The sequence below is a fragment of the Toxorhynchites rutilus genome, chromosome 3 (assembly GCF_029784135.1).
Source record: "Toxorhynchites rutilus septentrionalis strain SRP chromosome 3, ASM2978413v1, whole genome shotgun sequence".
NCBI classification, from domain to species: Eukaryota; Metazoa; Arthropoda; class Insecta; order Diptera; family Culicidae; genus Toxorhynchites; species Toxorhynchites rutilus.
Window position 1 is genome coordinate 255992078 of NC_073746.1, and position 19077 is coordinate 256011154.

At 41.2% G+C, this 19077-nt stretch overlaps 1 protein-coding gene across 1 annotated transcript; it reads right to left on the minus strand.

Annotated features, from left to right (window-relative positions):
* Positions 1–10936: 10936 nt before the first annotated feature.
* LOC129774149 (uncharacterized) lies at positions 10937–18589 on the minus strand. The gene is made up of 5 exons (XM_055777846.1): positions 18561–18589; positions 18442–18501; positions 12031–12182; positions 11264–11985; positions 10937–10993 (listed from the first exon to the last, which is right to left on the minus strand). The coding sequence occupies exons 1-5, from the start codon at positions 18587–18589 to the stop codon at positions 10937–10939; spliced, it is 1020 nt and encodes a 339-aa protein (XP_055633821.1).
* Positions 18590–19077: the final 488 nt, after the last annotated feature.

Consider the following 19077-nt stretch of genomic DNA (forward strand, 5'->3'; position numbering starts at 1 on the left):
CTGCAGCGTCATAACCGCGGAACTTTGGAAGCGCAAGTCGGTTTTGAAGTCCTGAGCAATTCCACGATCCAAAAGCTGCAAAGGTAGCTTGCGGATCAGCAATTCGGTCGACTTCCGATAGCGATGAATTTCACGCAAAGTTCCCGGTCGATAGCGATGTGGCTTCTTCACCTATCCTGCGGCTGGTGCGCTTATCCGAGCTGCTTTCGTGTGCCTTACCACTGAAAGACTAACTAGCTATCTGCTTGGTCCCAAACAAACGAGTCGTCACGGTGCGAGAGTAGAGTAAGAAATGAACGAAAGCAAAGGAAGCGTCATTTTATAAACCATAAAAGTATAGAATCTAAACCCTACCCTTATTATATTCGTTGCTTACCCTGAGAGAGAAACGAATAACATCGAAGTAAGTATACAGTAATGTATTTGAATCCGGACACTTTGCGTTACATTTAATACCATACCGCAGCCACAACATTTTCTGCATGTTGAATTAATGCGATTGATAAGTAACTATCAAGAAACTATCAGTAACTATGTTAGCAACTATTAATCGCATAAATTCAACATGAAAAAAATGTTATGGCTGTGGTATGATATTGAATGTAATGCAAAGTGTCCGGATTCAAAAGCATTACTGTAAAAAAGAGTTAACTCGACTGAAATTTTTTCGGTTCGACCTGCAAAAACGAAATTAAGAGCCCCCGCCGACTGCAGACTGACTTGTCGACCGATAGTTCGGTCGGCTTCTTAATCAGTACGGAGAAAAAAAGTCTGTAGTGTACAGCATAATGCATAGACGTAAGTATGAGCTTCCCCATCTCACATTCCAATAAGAATTATGGGTTTCCAAGTGGGCGCGCTACATACGGATACGAATGATTTCAATAACCTGTTTTCGAAGCTATCATTAAGCTATTGAAACAATTTTTCGATTCAATAAATAGCAATCATATAACTCTTGGACATTTTATCTTTTGTATGAAATGATTATCATACTGTTCCGTTGATCCGAAGCAGAATGAATCACGCTTAAAGATAGAATGGATTTTTTCTTGGAATTTAGTCAGCAGAAATAATGCCCTTTCCCAACAATTAAAAACGACAAACGGTAAACAGTTTCATCAAAGTGATTTCTTCGATATGGGGATATATTCACTACATCATGTCATATATTTCATATTTTTCATTATGAAATCCATATCCATGGCACCTATCGGTATCGAATTATCATCGACACCACGATTTTCGCTAAATGCTCCTTTCAGTTCGGCCTGTAAAAAACTTTTCTGAACTCTAATCCATCAAATTTGGAGCCCTGAAAAGGGCTGTTGATTATATGCTAAGCTAATATAGCACGCTCTCCTCGGATACGATGGGCCAGCTGGATGTCCTTGGGCATTATGTGACGCGTTTTGCATGGATAGCTCACAAATTGGTATCTTCTAATAAGCCTCCTGCAGCGTCATAACCGCGGAACTTTGGAAGCGCAAGTCGGTTTTGAAGTCCTGAGCAATTCCACGAACCAAATGCTGCAAAGGTAGCTTGCGGATCAGCAATTCGGTCGACTTCTGATAGCGACGAATTTCATGCGAAGTTCCCGGTCGATAGCGATGTGGCTTCTTCACGCTTCCTGCGGCTGATGCGCTTATCCGAGCTGCTTTCGTGGTGCCTTACCACCGAAAGACTAACGAGCTGTCTGCTTAGTCCCGATGAAACGAGTCCTCACGGTGCGAGAGTAGAGTAAGAAATGAACGAAAGCAAGGGAAGTGTCATTTTATAAAACATAAAAGAATCGAATGTAAACCCCACCCTCTTTATTGTATAAGCTTACTGTATACTCACGAATATAATAAGGGTGGGATTTAGATTCTATACTTTTATGGTTTATAAAATGACGCTTCCTTTGCTTTCGTTCATTTCTTACTCTACTCTCGCACCATGAGGACTCGAGCTCGTTAGTCTTTCGCAGACAGCTCGTTAGTCATTCGGTGGTAAGGCACACGAAGTCAGCTCGGATAAGCGCACCAGTAGCAGGATAGGTGGAGAAGCCACATCGCTATCGACCGGGAACTTCGCATGAAATTCGTCGCTATCAGATATCGACCGAATTGCTGATCCGCAAGCTACCTTTGCAGCATTTGGTTCGTGGAATTGCTCAGGACTTCAAAACCAACTTGCGCTTCCAAAGTTCCGCGGTTATGACGCTGCAGGAGGCTTATTTGAAGATACCAATTTGTGTGCTATCCATGCAAAACGCGTCACATCATGCCCAAGGACATCCAGCTGGCCCATCGTATCCGAGGAGAGCGTGCTATATTAGCTTAGCATATAATCAACAGCCCTTTTCAGGGCTCCAAATTTGATGGATTAGAGTACAGAAAAGTTTTTTACAGGCCGAACTGAAAGGAGCATTTAGCGAAAATCGTGGTTTCGATAATAATTCGTTACCGATAGGTGCCATGGATATGGATTTCCTTATGAAGAATATGAAATACATGACATGATGTAGTGAATATATCCGAAGAAATCACTTTGGTGAAACTGCATTATAAAATTATTTGTGTACGAATGCCGCAATCGATAGTCGACTCTAATTTGCGCTGGGTAATTTCCTCGGAGGACTCGATTCCTCCTTTGAGCATTAATAATCTCTTTCTGGCAAAACGATGTGCTATGAATCACATTATTTGAATGATAGAATGAAGAAGTTTTCTGCCAATTTCCTTCAACCTCCAAACGTATCTTTCTCCCGTTTGTCGTTTTCGCGTTCGCTAATCCTTTCTCACAACACCCATTTCTAGTTTGAGAAATTGTTGAGTAAACATTGTTTGCCAGTGCGCGTAGAGCGGGAATTCCTAAAGATTCATTGCACCTCTAATAAATTGCCGAAAGACGTGGTCTTACGTTGATCGCACTTGATTGAAAAAATCCAAAACGAAATGTATTTGGTCGAAGCATTATATGAGTAGAAAACAAATAATCGCTCGAAAATGACTTGATTTTCGCGATGTGAAACATTTTCCGTTTTTCATGTTATGCATCCAATATTGGATACGAAAATTTCCACTGATGGGGAAAAAAATATTCAGAAGCTTTCCTGTTAATTGCGATTGATTGAAAAATAACAAAACCAAATGTATTTGGTTGCAGTGTTATATGGATAGAAAACATTAAAATAAACTATTTCGCATGAATGTATTTTTCAATTCCCAGGGGAACTGGCAGATTATTTTTCAGCAACGATGATAGCAACGAGAATTCCGCGCGTGTATGTGTGTGTGGCGGCTGCTCCGATGTTTCAAACGGAACCGTGGCATCACTCTCCTCCTGATGGATTCCCTTTTGGCCTTAGGTACACAAACAGGCTCTTGGTGACACCGTTCATCAGCGTTTTCATGATAAACGAAATTAGCTTCACAACAACAGCGACAACATGCTCCAATCGCTGTTCAATCATAACTGAGTGGGTTTACGAGCGGCGCTCGCTTATATACCGATTGGTGATTTCAATAGCCTGTTTTGAAAGCAATTTTAAGACTATTGAAACAAGTTTTTGGATGAAAAAGTAACAAGTATATGACGCGTAGACATTTTATCTTTCAAATGAAGTGTTTATCATACCATTTCGTTCAGTTGTTTAAGAGCTATTAACGCTCAAAATCTCGGTCTCCAGCGTAACGCTTTCGTTCTCGAAACTTTGGTTTTACACCCCGGTATAGAAATGAAAGACGTAGTCCTACGTCAAAATCGACAGTCTGGGATTTTTTTCTGGTTTTTTCGGAATACGAGGCAAAGCGTATTTTTTTGGGTGCCAATAAAAATAGTTATCTCGATTTTTCATTCGGAAATTGCTGCGTGATGTTGATTTTCACGATAATATACCCAATGCAAAGTATTAGCTCAATCGGACTTTATTTACTAGTGTCGCAGACGTTAAAATTTGAGTTTTTTGAAAACCGAAAGATCACTGGAAATCGGGGTTTTCAAAAACAATGCGGTAACATAGGGTTTCATCGTGAAGTGAACATGAGATGGATTAATGTTTGTAGAATTTAGACGCTGTCCAAATGCAGGTTGTCTAGACGCTGTCTAAACAGGCTAAAGTTGGTAAAGTTAGCTTTTTCGTTTCATATTTTCAGTAGTGAATGAGAGACGAAACAGCATTCTCGTTGAATTTCAGAGATAGAGTTTTTCCCACATCTCTTTCTCTCTGAAAAGGAATTCTCGGTGAAAAGGAAAAGACGAAAATTTGAACATTACACGACTCATCGAAATTTTGTGCTCCCGTGGCCGAGTGGTTAGCGTCATAACTAACATGCCGGGGGTTCGGGTTCGATTCCCGTTCTGGTCGGGGGAATTTTTCGTCAAAGAAATTTCCTCCGACTTGCACTGTGATCACGCGTATTCTAGAGCTTGCCACTCAGAATGCATTCAAGGCGTGTTATTTGGCATAGAAATCTCAACTAAGTACTAATAAAAATGACGTAAGTAATACTACGTTGAGACGGCGAAGTTCCTCTAGGAACGTTAGTGCCATTGAAGAAGAAGAAGAAGACGACTCATCGAAAACTAGACTGATTGACTCAATACTTATTGTGCAGCCGAGCGAGAATTTCGACCTGTGCTTTGTGAAGATCAATTCTGCACGCTCGGCAGTCGTCTCAATTACTTCAGGATTTCCGAAGTAAGTGTACTCGGCCTTATGTTGTTTGTTCGGTTCGTTTACGATTCAACTTTCATTATTCAAACAGCCATTCCATGCCAAATCGACATAGTGATTCTCCGATTTCCGTGAAAAGTGGTAATTTTGTTCTTCATCACAAAATATTAGACCCATCTTCTTTAATTTTTTGACGTAGGACTACGTCTAACCGGAAGATATAGGGGGTGAAATGGAAATCTAGGCACTGAACAAGTAGGAAAAAATGCAAGATTTGGAACGCTTATAACTCGAGCATTTCTCAATAGATCGCAAAGGTTTTTGCATCAATTGATAGGAAATATATCTACGCATCTATCATAACGAATAACATTTCATTTTTCTTGAGATAAATAATTGAATAATTGTGAAATATCAAGCATTGTCAAAATGCACTATGTGCCCATTTTTGATTGGTCCATTTTGTGCTCCTCAAATCGAACCGACCAAAACGGGCAACCAGAGCAGCAGCGAAATAGAATGAACCACGATTGGAAAGGAAAAAGAAAGAAATGAACGAAACATTGGTCGCAGTTTCACACATGCGTAATTCTCGAGCCAGCCAGTCAGCTTAAAAATCCCCGCTCCGCTGCCGTAACGATCATTCTCATTCAAACCGTACACCACATCGGTTCGCATCACAACCCATTAACAAACCAACCCAAGCAGCCATGTCCGGACATGGTAAAGGAGGAAAAGTGAAGGGAAAGGCAAAATCCCGCTCGAACCGTGTTGATCTGGAGTTCCCCGCAAGGGTAGCTAGGCCGAGCGCGTTAGTACCAGTGCACCAGTCCACCTAGCCGGCGTTATATAGTTTCGGCCGCCGAAGTGAACGAGTTAGCTGGTAAAGCTGCTCGCGACGATAAGAAAACCCGCATTCGGAACAGAACACATTCGGTTCTGTGGACATCAAGACAACAGGCAGTTGCAGCGAGTGGCGAGTGGCAAACGCAATCGCAAAACGGCATCAGGTAGCAGAAGAAAAAAGTTTGTTCTTTATACACACTGCTTTGGTGGCAAATCCAGAACAAGGCGGCATCGAGGGCGTTCGAAATGGTTTTTTTTTTCAAAACCACGAGTACTAAGTTTTCTAAATTGGAACCATTCCATAAAACAAGGCGCTTTTCAGGGCCATTAAACCTTCCAAAAAAGAGTTTAGGAAATACAGTTCAAAACAATATCCAAAATAATAATAAAACACAAATTGATTTTTTCATAATTTGTTTGCCAGGATATGATGAGTATGTGAATTTGGCAGTTGTTCTGAGCGTATTGATTTTCACCAATTCTTAAATTGCTTCTAGATTGAAAGTACAGTAATTTACACTTATCTCGACATTTAGCTAATTGGACGGACCAGTAATGCGACATATTTAGTTGGACATTTTTGTAAACATAGAGTTCGGGGTCCAAATTATGACCCCACATTGAAGGTCGACACTGTACCACTGTCATCGCAAATGTTCAATTACAGGTTAAAATTACCTCCAATCCGATACTGAGTGGTGGTAATGCGACGTGCCATTGAATGTAATTTACTGTAAAATATGTCACAAGCTGGATGGGAAGAAATTTTCCAACTGTGAAAGCTGTGGCGAGTGGCAAATGCAATCGCTAAACAGCAAGGTTTAGCCGAACAAGATGGGGATATCGAGTGATAACAAAACAATAAACTCTTTAGATTGAAGATAATTTTGTGATCCTGAAAAGGACCCTTTTTAGCCTGCATGTGAATCCAACGAGCGAACAAATCGTAATGAATGTATTTTCTTTCTTTCTTTGTTTTTAAGAGGCTTTAAACTTTGCAGTTCATTCGCCTCTAGCCCAGTGAAGAGCCACAATAAAACCAGCCCAGAGGGGACTGGCGAAAGGGAAACCAAACAAAATCACTCATCAGATCTGTTCACTCGACTCTCGGTTAAAGAAGAAGGTAGGAAGGGATCCTATGCTTCATAAGATATTTAATATATGCTGTAAAGAAAAGTAAAAATTTACTGATCCGAGGACCAAAGCATTAACGAAGCACAAGTGACCTAGCGAAAGGCGTGTTCCAAAGCCAAAAAACAAAACGGCCCTTCTCAGGAGGATAGGAAGGAAAGGAGTGGAAAGGATTTGGGTGGGATTAGAGGAGTGGGAGGGGGTGGGAGTGGTATGGGAAGGAAAGAGGGGAGGAGTGGGTGTGGGGTGGGGTGAAATGAAATGAAATACAGTTTTAATAGATAATAAAATATAGTGGTTTTGAATTTAATGGTATATAGTAGAGCTGAAAAATGGAGAGGTTTATTTAATGAATTTATCCTCCTTGGTGGGTGTGGCTGTAGGAATAGGAAGTTGATTAAAGTATAATGTAATGGATAGAAGATAGATGTGGGTATGAAAGTATATATTATATTATTTGTTATTTATTATTATTGAATGCGTGTATATACATGTATGAATACCTTCCTTCCGACCCGTACATACATGTGTATACACACATAAACACGCATACATGACTGTGAAGTGGCGAACTTTAATAAGCAATTTCCAAGGTATTTAGTATTTCGGTTTAGATTTTACCAAAGAAGTCGGTTTCTTTCAGAAACGCAATTAAATTGGTTTCTTGGGTCTCGTCTCTACTGAGGATATCTCGGAGACTCTGACCTATGTTGTGTCGGGCTCGAGCATCTTTGGTATGTTGACATTCAAGTAAAAGATGGCTAACGGAAACCGGAGCTTCGTTGCAAGCACATTGGGGTTTTTCGGCTCTGCAGAACAAGTGTGAGTGGGTGAAGTTAGTGTGCCCAATTCGAAGACGGGTAAGGACTTGCCTTTCCCTACTATTGAGGCGGTCATCCCAAGGGAGAGTGGAATTTTTAATTTTATGAAGATGAGTGGGACGGCTGTTTATCCAGCCTATGTCCCAGCTTTCACGGACTTGCTGTTTTACCCAGCGGATAATGTCAGATGGAGGACAGGGCATGTCTGGGGGATCTATTTTGCTGCCCTTGCCGGCCAGTATGTCGGCGGCTGTGTTTCCGCGGATTCCTGAGTGACCAGGAACCCAGCAGAAGGAGATGTTTTTATTTGAAGCAGCCTCTTCTGTTTGCTTAATCCATGGGTGTTTGCTGTTTCCACTTAGAAGATCGTGGAGACAGCTAGCTGAGTCTGAGAATATTGTGGTAGGAAGAAACTCATGGGTGCATTCTTGGGTAGCTATTAAAAGGGCGAAAGCTTCCGCACTGAAGATGGAGCATTGCGGTGGAAGAGAAAAGCTACCAGTGTATCTACTCTCAAAGATTCCACATCCAACTCCATCGGCACTGACTGAACCATCTGTGTATACCTGGTGGTTGATTTGAAAATTGGATGCAACGAGGTTATTGAAGCAGGCTTTGACTTTTGGAGAAGGGTCTCCCGCTCGAACTGCCTTGAGAAGTTCAAGGTTAATGTTCGGCGGTTTGACGTTCCAATTTCTTCCCGTCGCAGATGAACGTTCACATATATCGGGAAGATCTTTGTTCGTGAGATTTTTGAACCATGTTTTAGCTCTATGTATTAATGGGACATTGTGGTCGCTTTCGGGGAGTGACAAGTGACGGATGGCTTTATTGGTGATGGCTTTTGTTACCAGGTGGGTGAAGGGAAGTTGCCCACTTTCTGCCATTACAGCAAGAGTAGGACTGGTGGGAAAAGCGCCAATTGCGAGCCTAATTGCTTTATTGTAAATTGGTTGAATGGTGTTTAACACCCTGTCCCCTCCACGGCTGAAGGTGCCTATTCCGTAAAGGATTTGTGGGACCAACCAAACATTTACAACATTTAGCAGCGTCTTTCTATGGCCAGAGGCTAGGTTGCCTGCGATAGCCTTGATGATGTTCAATTTCTTTCTGGTGGCTATTTTGGTCTTTTGGGAATGTGATAGGAAGTTGAGTTTCTTGTCGAAAGTAACCCCTAGTATTTTCAATGTCCTCATTGTAGGGATCGGGATTTTGTTGAGCTGAAGATAGGTTCTCCTTCTGAGAGCTTTTCCGATATGTATGTGTTTGGATTTCTCCGGGGAAATTTTAAAACCTGTTTTTAGAGCCCAGTTTTGGATGGAGTCTAAGGTTTTTTGAAGCCTCTTTCTCTGAATTAAGCCGAAGCAGCTCGTAGAGATAAGAGTGATGTCATCTGCATAGACTATGACCTTTATATGGTCCGGGATAATCTCGAATAGAGATTGCATGGCAATGTTGAAGAGGGTTGGTGAAAGTGCTGAGCCTTGTGGGAAGCCGTTTTCTGGGATTTTTAGAGAAGATTGGTGGTTGTTAATAACGGTTTTGAAAGACCGGTTTTCTAGAAAACTTTTAACGAAGAGACCTAATCTCCCACGAATCCCCGAGTCGAAAAGGCTTTTCAGCACTGGGTACCTCCATGCCCGATCGAAGGCCTTGGATAAATCCAGGGAAACAATATCAATGTGGTGTAATTTTTCAGTTGCGTCGTCTAGGATTTTTTCGATTGCTACAAGGCAATCTTCTGTACCTTTTCCCGCACGGAAGGCGAATTGTCTGGGATCAATCAGCTTATTTGACTCTAGAAAAGTCGTTAAGCGTCGATTGACCATTTTTTCCAAGACTTTCCCAACACAACTTATGAGAGTGATGGGGCGGAAATTGTCAAGAAGATGGTTGTTCATGTCTGGTTTCGGGATACAGATCATTAAACCCTCTTTCCAGCAACTGGGGAGGGTTCCACTGTCCCAGACTTTGTTGAGGAGCTTCAGAAGTGCTTTTTTCCCGAGATGGGGTAGATTCTTAAGCATAGGGTAGCTGATGTCATCGGGTCCTGTGGATCCTTGTTTGACTTTGTTCAGTACCCAATCGAGCTCTTTGAGGGAGAGGTTTTTGTTGAAGTCAAATTCCACATCGGTATGAAAATCGATGGGAATTCTTTCGCATTCCGTTTTGTGGGTTAGAAAGGTTTGGTCGTAGTTTTGATTGGAGGAGGCGGAAGCAAAGAAATCTCCAAACGCCTCGGCGATGATTTTCCGGTCATTGGTGTATTGACCGTTAATTAGAAGATTATATTCTTTGCTTCTTTTCTTTCCATGAAGCCTGCCAATCTTACTCCATAACTCCTTTGTTGACGCGTTGGGATTAATTTCGCTGACGAATTTAACCCAACTGTTGTGCTTGGCTGTGTTGATAGCAGTCTTAGCTTCTTTGCGAGCCCTTTGGAACTCTGCAAGCAGAGTGGGTCTCAGTGGGCTTTCCGGATGGGCCTTTCTTAATTTGCGTAGGGCCTTACGTCGACCTTTGATCGCTGCCTTCAGCTCAGGTGACCACCATGGGACACATTTCCTGCCAGGGATGCCACTGGTTCTGGGGATGTGCACCATTGCAACTTCTAGGACAACTTTGGAGAATTCCTCGGCTGTCCAATCTCGTTTAGCGGAGAGGCGGTTTTCAATGTCAGACTGATAGCCAGCCCAGTCAGCGTATTCAAATTTCCATCTTGGCCTTGTTGAAAACTCTGGAGAAGTTTGGCCAAAGGAAGTGAAGATTGGAAAATGATCGCTTCCGCAAGTATCATCGTGGATGTTCCAAGAAAGTTTTGAAGATAGTTTGTCTGATACTATAGTGAGATCGATGGCTGAAGTAGTACCAGAATAATGGATTCTGGTGTGTTGGCCGTTGTTAAGAAGGAGAAGAGAATGGTCGGATATGAAATCCTCAATGATGGATCCTTTTCGATCGAGGTATGCACCTCCCCAGGCGTATGAGTGGGCGTTGAAATCACCCATAAGCATGATTGGGGCGGGAAGTTGGGCGAACAGATGGTCCAGTTGGCCGCGTAGAGTGTTCGGATCGGAATCATTAGTGATGTAGATGCTAACGACGGTGATTGGAAAGGGGTGTTTAATGCGCACTACCACTGCCTGAAGATCAGTGGTAATGGGAAGAAGATCATGTGGAGTGCCATCTTTGATTGCGATTGCAACTCCGTTTTTTGAGGGGTTGGGACCCTCTTTGAAGTATGTGATGAACTTTGGAATGAAATTTTTATCGAAGTTGTTTGGTGTCATAGTTTCCTGAAGGGCTATGACTGTAGGATTGGAGCTCGAAATAAGCATTTTCAATTCTAAAATATTTTGTCGGATACTTCTGATATTCCATTGTATCCCGAATTTCTGTATTGGAGTGAATGTGTTAGAGTGATTTAACTCTAATTCCTAAGTCTTAGTTGTGTTGTGTTTGGACTATCCAAAGAGGATTAGTTCGATTGTCCTTTACCTTTGGAAAGGGAAGCTTTCTTCGGGGTGTTGTTGTTCTTGTTTGGTGTGGAGGTATTTGGGGTGTTTGTTGTGTGTGTGTTGTTGTTTTTTGATGTATGTACGTTGTTGTTGTTGTTGCTGTTTTTTGTTATGGTTGTGTTGTTGTTATTCGTTGGTGTTGTGGTTCTTTGTTCATTTTTTGTTCTTTTTCTTTCTTTATTGATTTGGGTTTCATCTTCAGATTTTTGTTCTGATTCTGAAGATGATTCTTTATTTATTTTCCTTTTGTTTTTTTTCGGGGCTTCGGATGTATCCATTGAAATTACCGATTCGCTATCTGATTCGGTTGTCGAACTTTCGGTAGACGATTCGGTCATGGTTGTGTCCATAACTGAGGGAGTGCTTTCGCGACTAGAAGCGGCCGAAGCGGCCGAGGCGCAGCTGCATTTGCACTTGCAGCCGGCCATTGGTGCCCGAATTTTGTTAATTCTATCTTGTAAAACGCTTGAAAAGGTTGGACCATTGTTTTGGGTGAGTAGATTCTTGGCTTCTCTGTAAGAGATTCCTCGATCTATTCTTGTCCTAGTTATTTCGTTTTCTTCAAGCCATTTAGGACACTTCCTACTAGAAGAGGAGTGGTTTCCTTGGCAATTGATGCAAAGTGCTGGAGAGTTGCACATCTTAGAATCGAAGTCTTTGGGATGTTCTTTGCTGCAGTTTCTGCATAGCGGGTCCTCGCGCTTGCATCTTTTGCTGATGTGCCCAAAATTAAAACATTTGAAGCACTGCATGGGGTTCGGATAGTAGTTCCGAGTCCCAGCGCGAATGAAGCCAAAATATATGAATTCGGGAACAACGGTTCCGCGAATTGTGAGGATTAGTGTTGGTGTAGGAATAATGGATTCTCCGTCTTTTCTGGTTATGCGCTTAACGTCGATCACTTTCTGATCGGAAAGCTCTTTCGCTAGTTCTTCGTTTTTAAAATCGATTACATCTCTACATGTTACAACGTATTTGCGTTGGTTCAAAGTTGGGTGGAAGATCACCTCTACAGGGGTGTTGTCTATTAGTTTAGTAATAGAAAGCAACTTACCGACAACATCCTCGTCCCTAGTTGTCAAGATGTATTGCAGTTTCTTCTTTTCATCGCGCTGTGGTTTTGCGCTGTTGAAATCTTTTGCAACTGCATTGATGGTTTTGCTCACGGTGAAGGGGTTCGTTGGAAGCACCTTATCTCCTGTCGCTCTGAGAAGCAGTATTTGAAGGTTGCCATTTGAGGGGTCCGCCCATAGTGGAGCGGTGGCTTCGGTAGGCCTGCCCTCGTAGAAGTTTGTAGCCCGGCCTCCCGGAGGCCCGGAGCTACTAGAAGCCATGCTTCTGCTTGACTATATCACTGATATAGTGTGATACTCACAAAAAAATTCCTTACTGAGGGATCTTCACTAGTGGGATATGTACCCGAAAGTTCACTTTGTTCCGGTAAAGCACTTTAAAACCACCAATTGACGCGAATCACTATAAAAAATCACTTGTTGTGATAATTGTTTCAGCCACTTCACTGTCTGTATGCGTGTTTAAATTCTTTTTAAATATATTTTTTATTTTAGCAACACTACAGTTGAACTGCCAACACTGCCAGAAAAAGGGGCGTGGCGTCTATGACGCCGAAAAGCGCGCGCTTTTCCGGTTTGCCGGCAAGCGCCCGCTCTCCACAGTCGACGCGAGCTGTTGCTTTCTTCCACTCTTCTTCTGCTGCCACTTAAAAAATAATTAAAATTAACTCCTTCGGAATCGCCAGGGGGAGACGTCCTAGTCCGCTGTCCAAAACGCCAAACTGCCGAGCTGAAAGAAAAATCGACCTTCTCGGTCGGAGGTTAAAATCAGTATGATGAATGTATTTTTTTGCCATCGCTCCCTTTTAACTCTCATTCGTTCGTCTCGTTGGACTCGCCCCTCTGGCTGAGTCTGCCGATTTGTCTCTATCCTGTGAGTGTGTACCGCTAGAGTATAAAACACGCGGACCCCAAATAAATATCTTATTTTCTTTCAAACCGTAAACCCGTGTGGTTGTACGGCATCGGCATCGTGGACGTAACAAAGGAGGACAAGTTAAGGGAAAGGCAAAGTCTCACTCGAACCGTGCAAGTCTCCAGTTCCCTGTTGGTCGCATTCACTGATTGCTCCGCAAGGGTAACTAGGCCGAACGGATTGGTGCCGGAGCACCAGTATACCTAACAGCGATTATAGAGTTTCGGCCGTTGGAGTGCTCGAGTTGGCTTGCAAAGCTGCTCACGACAATCAGAAAACCCGCATCAAGAACAGAGCAGCTTCGGTTCGGCGCTCATCAAGGCAACAATTAGTTTCAGTGAGTGGCAAAGTGTTTCTCCGGCACGTCGCATCAAATGTAATTTACTAAACAACATGTCACAAGCTGGATGGGAAGAAATATTCCAACTGTGAAAGCTGTGGCGAGTGGCAAACGCAATAGCTAAACAGGAAGGTTTAACCGAACAAGATGGGAATATCGAGTGATAAAAAAAACACAACACCAAAGGTTCTTTTCAGAACCATCAACATATTCATGAAGAATAAACAGTAAACTAATCCATTTTTAAGGTAGATAGGTAGGTATTCACGTAGGAGAAGAAAATAAAACAATATATTTAAAATATATATTTAACAAAAGCTGTCCCCTTTGTATAGTCCTACGTCACTCCGGTTATGTCCCCGACATTACCCACCCGTCTTTTTTTGTTAGGGTCACTATTTTCATTTTAGGATGGTCCGAAAATTGATTTTTTCAATTTTTTTTTGATTTTTTAAGCGTTTGGTTTTTAATTAACAGAGATTTAAAATCACCGTACAATAGCGATCACAATTGTCAGCAACATTGGTCTCATCTCACACCGCACCAAACAATACATTTTTCGGGATGCATTGGCAGCTCTCGTATTATTTGTGTCTGCTCATGTGATCAAATACAACAATTTTGTTCATCAACGTATCCGTCGAACCAAAAATGTGATTCATCGCTGAAGCATTTTTAACAGAGCATTGATATTTATAACAAAATTCAATTATTTGTAAAGTTGTTCTGGACCCGGCTTTAAAAACAAATGCACTTAAGCCGTCGATTTGGCCAGAAGGAATTTTGTTCCGCGAATTCGAAGAGTTCTCCGCCAAGAGTTCTCCGTCAATCTCCCGTCATAAACCTGACACCAACATCTGTCACACCGCCGGAAATTGCAGCGCAGCTTTGAACAATTATTCAACGCGTTTTTCTCTGGACGGTGGAAACCCTCGGGTTCCCATCACATGCGAGTATACTTTCAAAACGTGAGAGGATTGAGGACAAAATTGGACGACATCTATTTGGCATCCTTCGAGTGCAATTACGATGTAGTCATGCTTACGGAAACAGGATTGGACGATAGCATCAACTCCTTGCAGATTTTCAGTACATCATTTAATGTTTTTCGATGTGACCGTAACTCATTGAATAGCGACAAGCGTAGCTTTGGTGGTGTGCTAATAGCAGTGGCTGAACGACACGGATGCTTACGCATCGACACGCATAACGGTAGGAGGCTGAAGCAGGTGTGTGTGTTTCAGCCAATATACGAGGGCGCCGGGTTCTGTTGTGCAATGTTTACATTCCGCCTGATAAAAGCCGTACAATCGACATTATCGAAGAGCACATCGCTACCATTCGTAAGCTCTGTAGCACCGCTGCTCAGGATGACGCTGTACTTATATGTGGAGACTACAATCAACCGCACATTAGGTGGTCAGAAAATGAAGTTGGCATACGTCCAGAAAACACATCGTCTCTGAACCCAGCGGCTTCAGCGTTGATCGACGGAATGGATTTCCTGCATCTCAACCAAGCTAATGTGCAGCTGAATAATTTGAATCGAACTCTTGATCTATCTGGTTTTCGCGTCTGAGGGTAGCTATGCAATGGTTAACCTTAAACGTTCCTGTGAAAGGAAAACCTCTCTCACACCACTTCTCCGCAAACTAAAACGCGAACGCAGTCGGTGGCAGCGCATCCTGCGTACTCAAAAATCGCTTACCTCAAAGGTTTACTTCAAACGGTCGAGTGACGTTTACAAGAGACTAAATGCCGATCTTTATAAGTCACACGTGCTAAGGATGCAGTTTGGACTTCGCCGGAATCCAAAATGATTCTGAGGCTTCGTAAATAGCAAGCGAAAAAACGTGTCTGTTCCGATCAATGTTATTTATGATGGAAAAGAATCCGAAAGCGAAGCAGAAAGGTGCGATTTCTTTGCGAAGCACTTCGCCTCTGTTTTCCCAATTGGGAGCCTCTAATAGACTGGTATCATGGCTTTCATCATACTTAATTGACAGGAAATGCATTTCATCACTATTCACTAACACGACCGGTGACCCACAAGGAAGCAACCTGGGACCGCTACTGTTCGTCATATTCTTCACTTGGTTATAGATGTAATCTTGTATATGCCGACGACTTAAAGATTTACGTTGTGGTGAGCTGCGTCGAAGATTGTCGTCATCTACAAAATCTGCTGAATACGTTTGTTCACTGGTGTCGCAAGAATAAACTTGTCATCAGCATCGCGAAATATCATGCTATGACCATCCATCGCTCTTTGGATCCGATTATTTTCAATTACCACATCGACAATACGATTCTTAACAGAATCAATCCGGTGACGGATCTTGGTGTTATATTGGACTCAAAGCTTTCTTTCAACTCGCATAATGATCTCGAAGGCGAATCGTCAACTTGGTTTCATCTCTAAAATTGCCAATGATTTCACGGACCAACACTGCATGAAGGTGTTAGGGTAAGGTGACATTGGCTCGGAATACGCACGAAAATTTGATTGTACGAATAGAAACAAACAATTTTGTTCGATAGAAGCTGACGAATTCGAGCTAAGCAAGGGGGGAGCAATGTAACCACACCAATACAACTCAATGTGGTTGTTTACTTTCACTATTGCATACAATTCGTATGACCACTTTTTTGCATCCAGTGTCTTATATTGCGCCTTATGTTGCTCTATCGTACGAACAATTCTAGAAAATGCTTCAATTGTATGGGCACCGAACGATGTAACGTGGAATTTAAGAATCGAGAGAGTCCAAAAAAGGTTCATACGTATGGCCTTGCGAAATCTACCATGGCGCGATCCTCTGAACCTTCCATCGTATCCAGATAGATGCCAACTGCTTGGTCTTGAAACGCTCGAACGGAGGCGCACGATATAATAGGCTACTTTTGTTTGCAAACTGCTAGCCAGTGAAGTTGATTGCCCTCATCTCCTGTCGCTGCTGAACTTTCGCGCGTCAAGTAGGATGCTGAGACAACGGTCCCTGATGCAACCGAGCTTTCATCGTACTCGGTACGGATACAACCGACCCATTAGCGCAATAGTTCGTATGTTTACATCCGTCGAATCCGCGTTTGATTTTGATACATCCACAATAAATTTTTGAGTAGAATAAGAAGTCCCTAAGTCCTCCCTAGACTACGCCACTGACTATAAGAAACAGATACAATGAATAATCACGAAAACAAAATCCATTTTTTTCGCAAGTTCGAAATTTTACTCGAGAAATATAGATCCTCATTGACTTTGATTTTATATATAGATTATCTGAATCGGTTCATTAGTTCAAAAGTTATAAATTTTTGAGAATAGGAAAAAGGGGAAAAATTGATATTCCAAACTATTGGTCAACTTTAAAAAATCATAACTTATTAAAGAAGAAGAACATATCTCTGATTTTGAGATATTCAAAGTAAAAAAGTTCCAAGAGAAAATATAAAAAATATAACGCCCTTGGTCCCGAAACCATGTAAACTATAAAAAACCGATACAATCAATAATTACGAAAGCAAAAACAAAATTTTTGCAAGTGTGACATTTTTTCCAAAAAAAAAATAAAGCTAATTGAGTTTGATTTGATATGGGGCCTGATTCTCGAATACACTTCAAATACACTTCACGGTGGAAACGGAATGAAACGTATCCGCGATGACAACGGTACGGTGTCGACATCTGGATACGAGATCAGTTTCCCATTAAACTAATCATTCTAATATCAAATCATCTTCAAATAAAATGTTTGTATGAGAGTATTCTATCGCATGAACGAAACAAAGTTTTCCACTTAGGGGCTGTCCACATACCACGTGGACAATTTTAGGAGGGGTAGGGGGTATGAAAATGTCCACGCTTGTCCACGGTGAGGGGGGAGGGGATAAAGACTATGTCCACGTGGACACGAAAAATTAATATTTTTTTCAAATATAATCACCGATACATCCTAAATTAAATAAAAACTGATCCATATTCAAGAATTTTAAAACTTTCCGCCCATCCTGAGTATTACGTATTTATCAATAAACAGATTGAGCTGCCTGAGAGTGCTTCATATATTTTTACTAATATCATTGAACTTCTTCACTGAAATCTATATTCTGAAAATAACTCATGTAAACTGTGAGCGACAGAGCTATTTTGTATGATCCTATAATTTTATAGTTGCGGGCTGTGCATGGACGTTCATAGCTTAAACCTATAAAAAATAAACGATTCCATAATGGTTAAGTTTTCATGATATTTCTATAGATTTTGTTCTATCTCGAGAACAGTTAGTCTTAGGATAACAATTAAATTCTTCTAAGTAGCGTAATTTTGAATTGGGGTCAATTTAGAGCAAAAAATGAGTCTCAAGAAAAATTCAACTTTCACAGTTGAGATTTGATCTTAATTCCATACTTGGGAATAAATGTATCGTAAGTTGTCTGATGTTATTTTTCCCCGCAAGCACTTTGAAAGTCATCTAGACGCTCAATGCAGAATGGCCCATAAGGATTTGAAAAATAATAAAATATTTTAAGACGCCTTCAATACCCTCTTAAAATTTTCCGAACTATGGCGGAAAAGGTTTTGACTTGCGCTACCGACCAAAGGTGAATCGGAAATCCAGAGTGGAAAAGAATCGGCATTTACTGTGATCGATCATATTCCGGAGTGGGCAAAGATTTGTTTCATCTAAAATTTTGAGTTACACTGTAACACCGTAACAATGCAATTGACAAATAAAATAATGCATTTGTCAAAGCAATAACTGGATCTTGTATAGAACATTTTCAAGTTTCCACAATTGCCCTTCGATTTGCTGTGCGATCGTTATGTCATTGAATATTCATAATCCAAAATGAAAGGATAACTTTTCATTCGATCGAGAATACCCTGTAGTAAAATGTTCTACTGGAATTCCATATGAAATAATCAAGTTGACTGGATTATTACTGGCGTCTATATGATATCAACACATTTTTTTGCAAGTGTTTAGAAAATCGTGAACTAAAAATGTATTTGAAAATGATTTTAAATCCATTTATTTCTATTCGTTTGGATCTTGCAATCTCAATTAGCTCAAGCTCAAGATCAATCTTTGAAGTTGTGTAGTTTATATTCAGATGCGGATTGTTCCTCACCTGGTTAACTTTACATTGCATGTTTCCGTGTTAGCAAACCAGATAACCTTTATATCTTCGCTGATAATGGAAAAACAAAAAATTTTGTATACTCACAAGTGTTTCAAAATTAAACTCACAAGAAGCATGTGCTTGTTATGCCACTCATTTCTCTACCATACAAAAACAATGGGCCACAACAAAGCAGGTACAGGGTACAACAAGTAAAATTTGAAATAAAAACAACTTAAATGGAATTAAAATGGAATTTAGGCGCAAATCAGTCATTTCCTTAATTATTTTAATTTAAAAAGGAAAAATGTCCACGTGGACAAAGGGGGGTAGGGGTATGAAAATGTCCACGCTTGTCCACGGAGGGGGAGGGGGGAGTCTAAAACCGTGCTTTTTCTGTCCACGTGGTATGTGGACAGCCCCTTACATTGAATACTAGTTTGATACGAAGAATTTTCATTAATGATTTTTTATTTGAAAAGTGCACATTCTGCAGAATGTGCAGAAGAAAACTCATTATTATCTTCGATACTTCACTAACTCGTAAAACGTAGTTCAATGGCGTGCCGTTTATTTCGTTTCTATCGTGAAGTGTATTCGAGAATCAGGCCCATGATATGATGTTATAATTTTTTGAAAAAGTCA

What these genes read in the sequence shown, in the direction of transcription:
- LOC129774149 (XM_055777846.1), bottom strand. Translation starts at nt 18,589, where the DNA reads ATGAGTGGCATAACAAGCACATGCTTCTT. An exon ending in TGCAATGTAAAGTTAACCAG is followed by an intron (nt 12,183 to 18,441) that starts GTGAGGAACAAT and finishes ACTGCTTCTCAG; the next exon opens with AGCGACAGGAGATAAGGTGC. An exon ending in TAGGGACGAGGATGTTGTCG is followed by an intron (nt 11,986 to 12,030) that starts GTAAGTTGCTTT and finishes ACACCCCTGTAG; the next exon opens with AGGTGATCTTCCACCCAACT.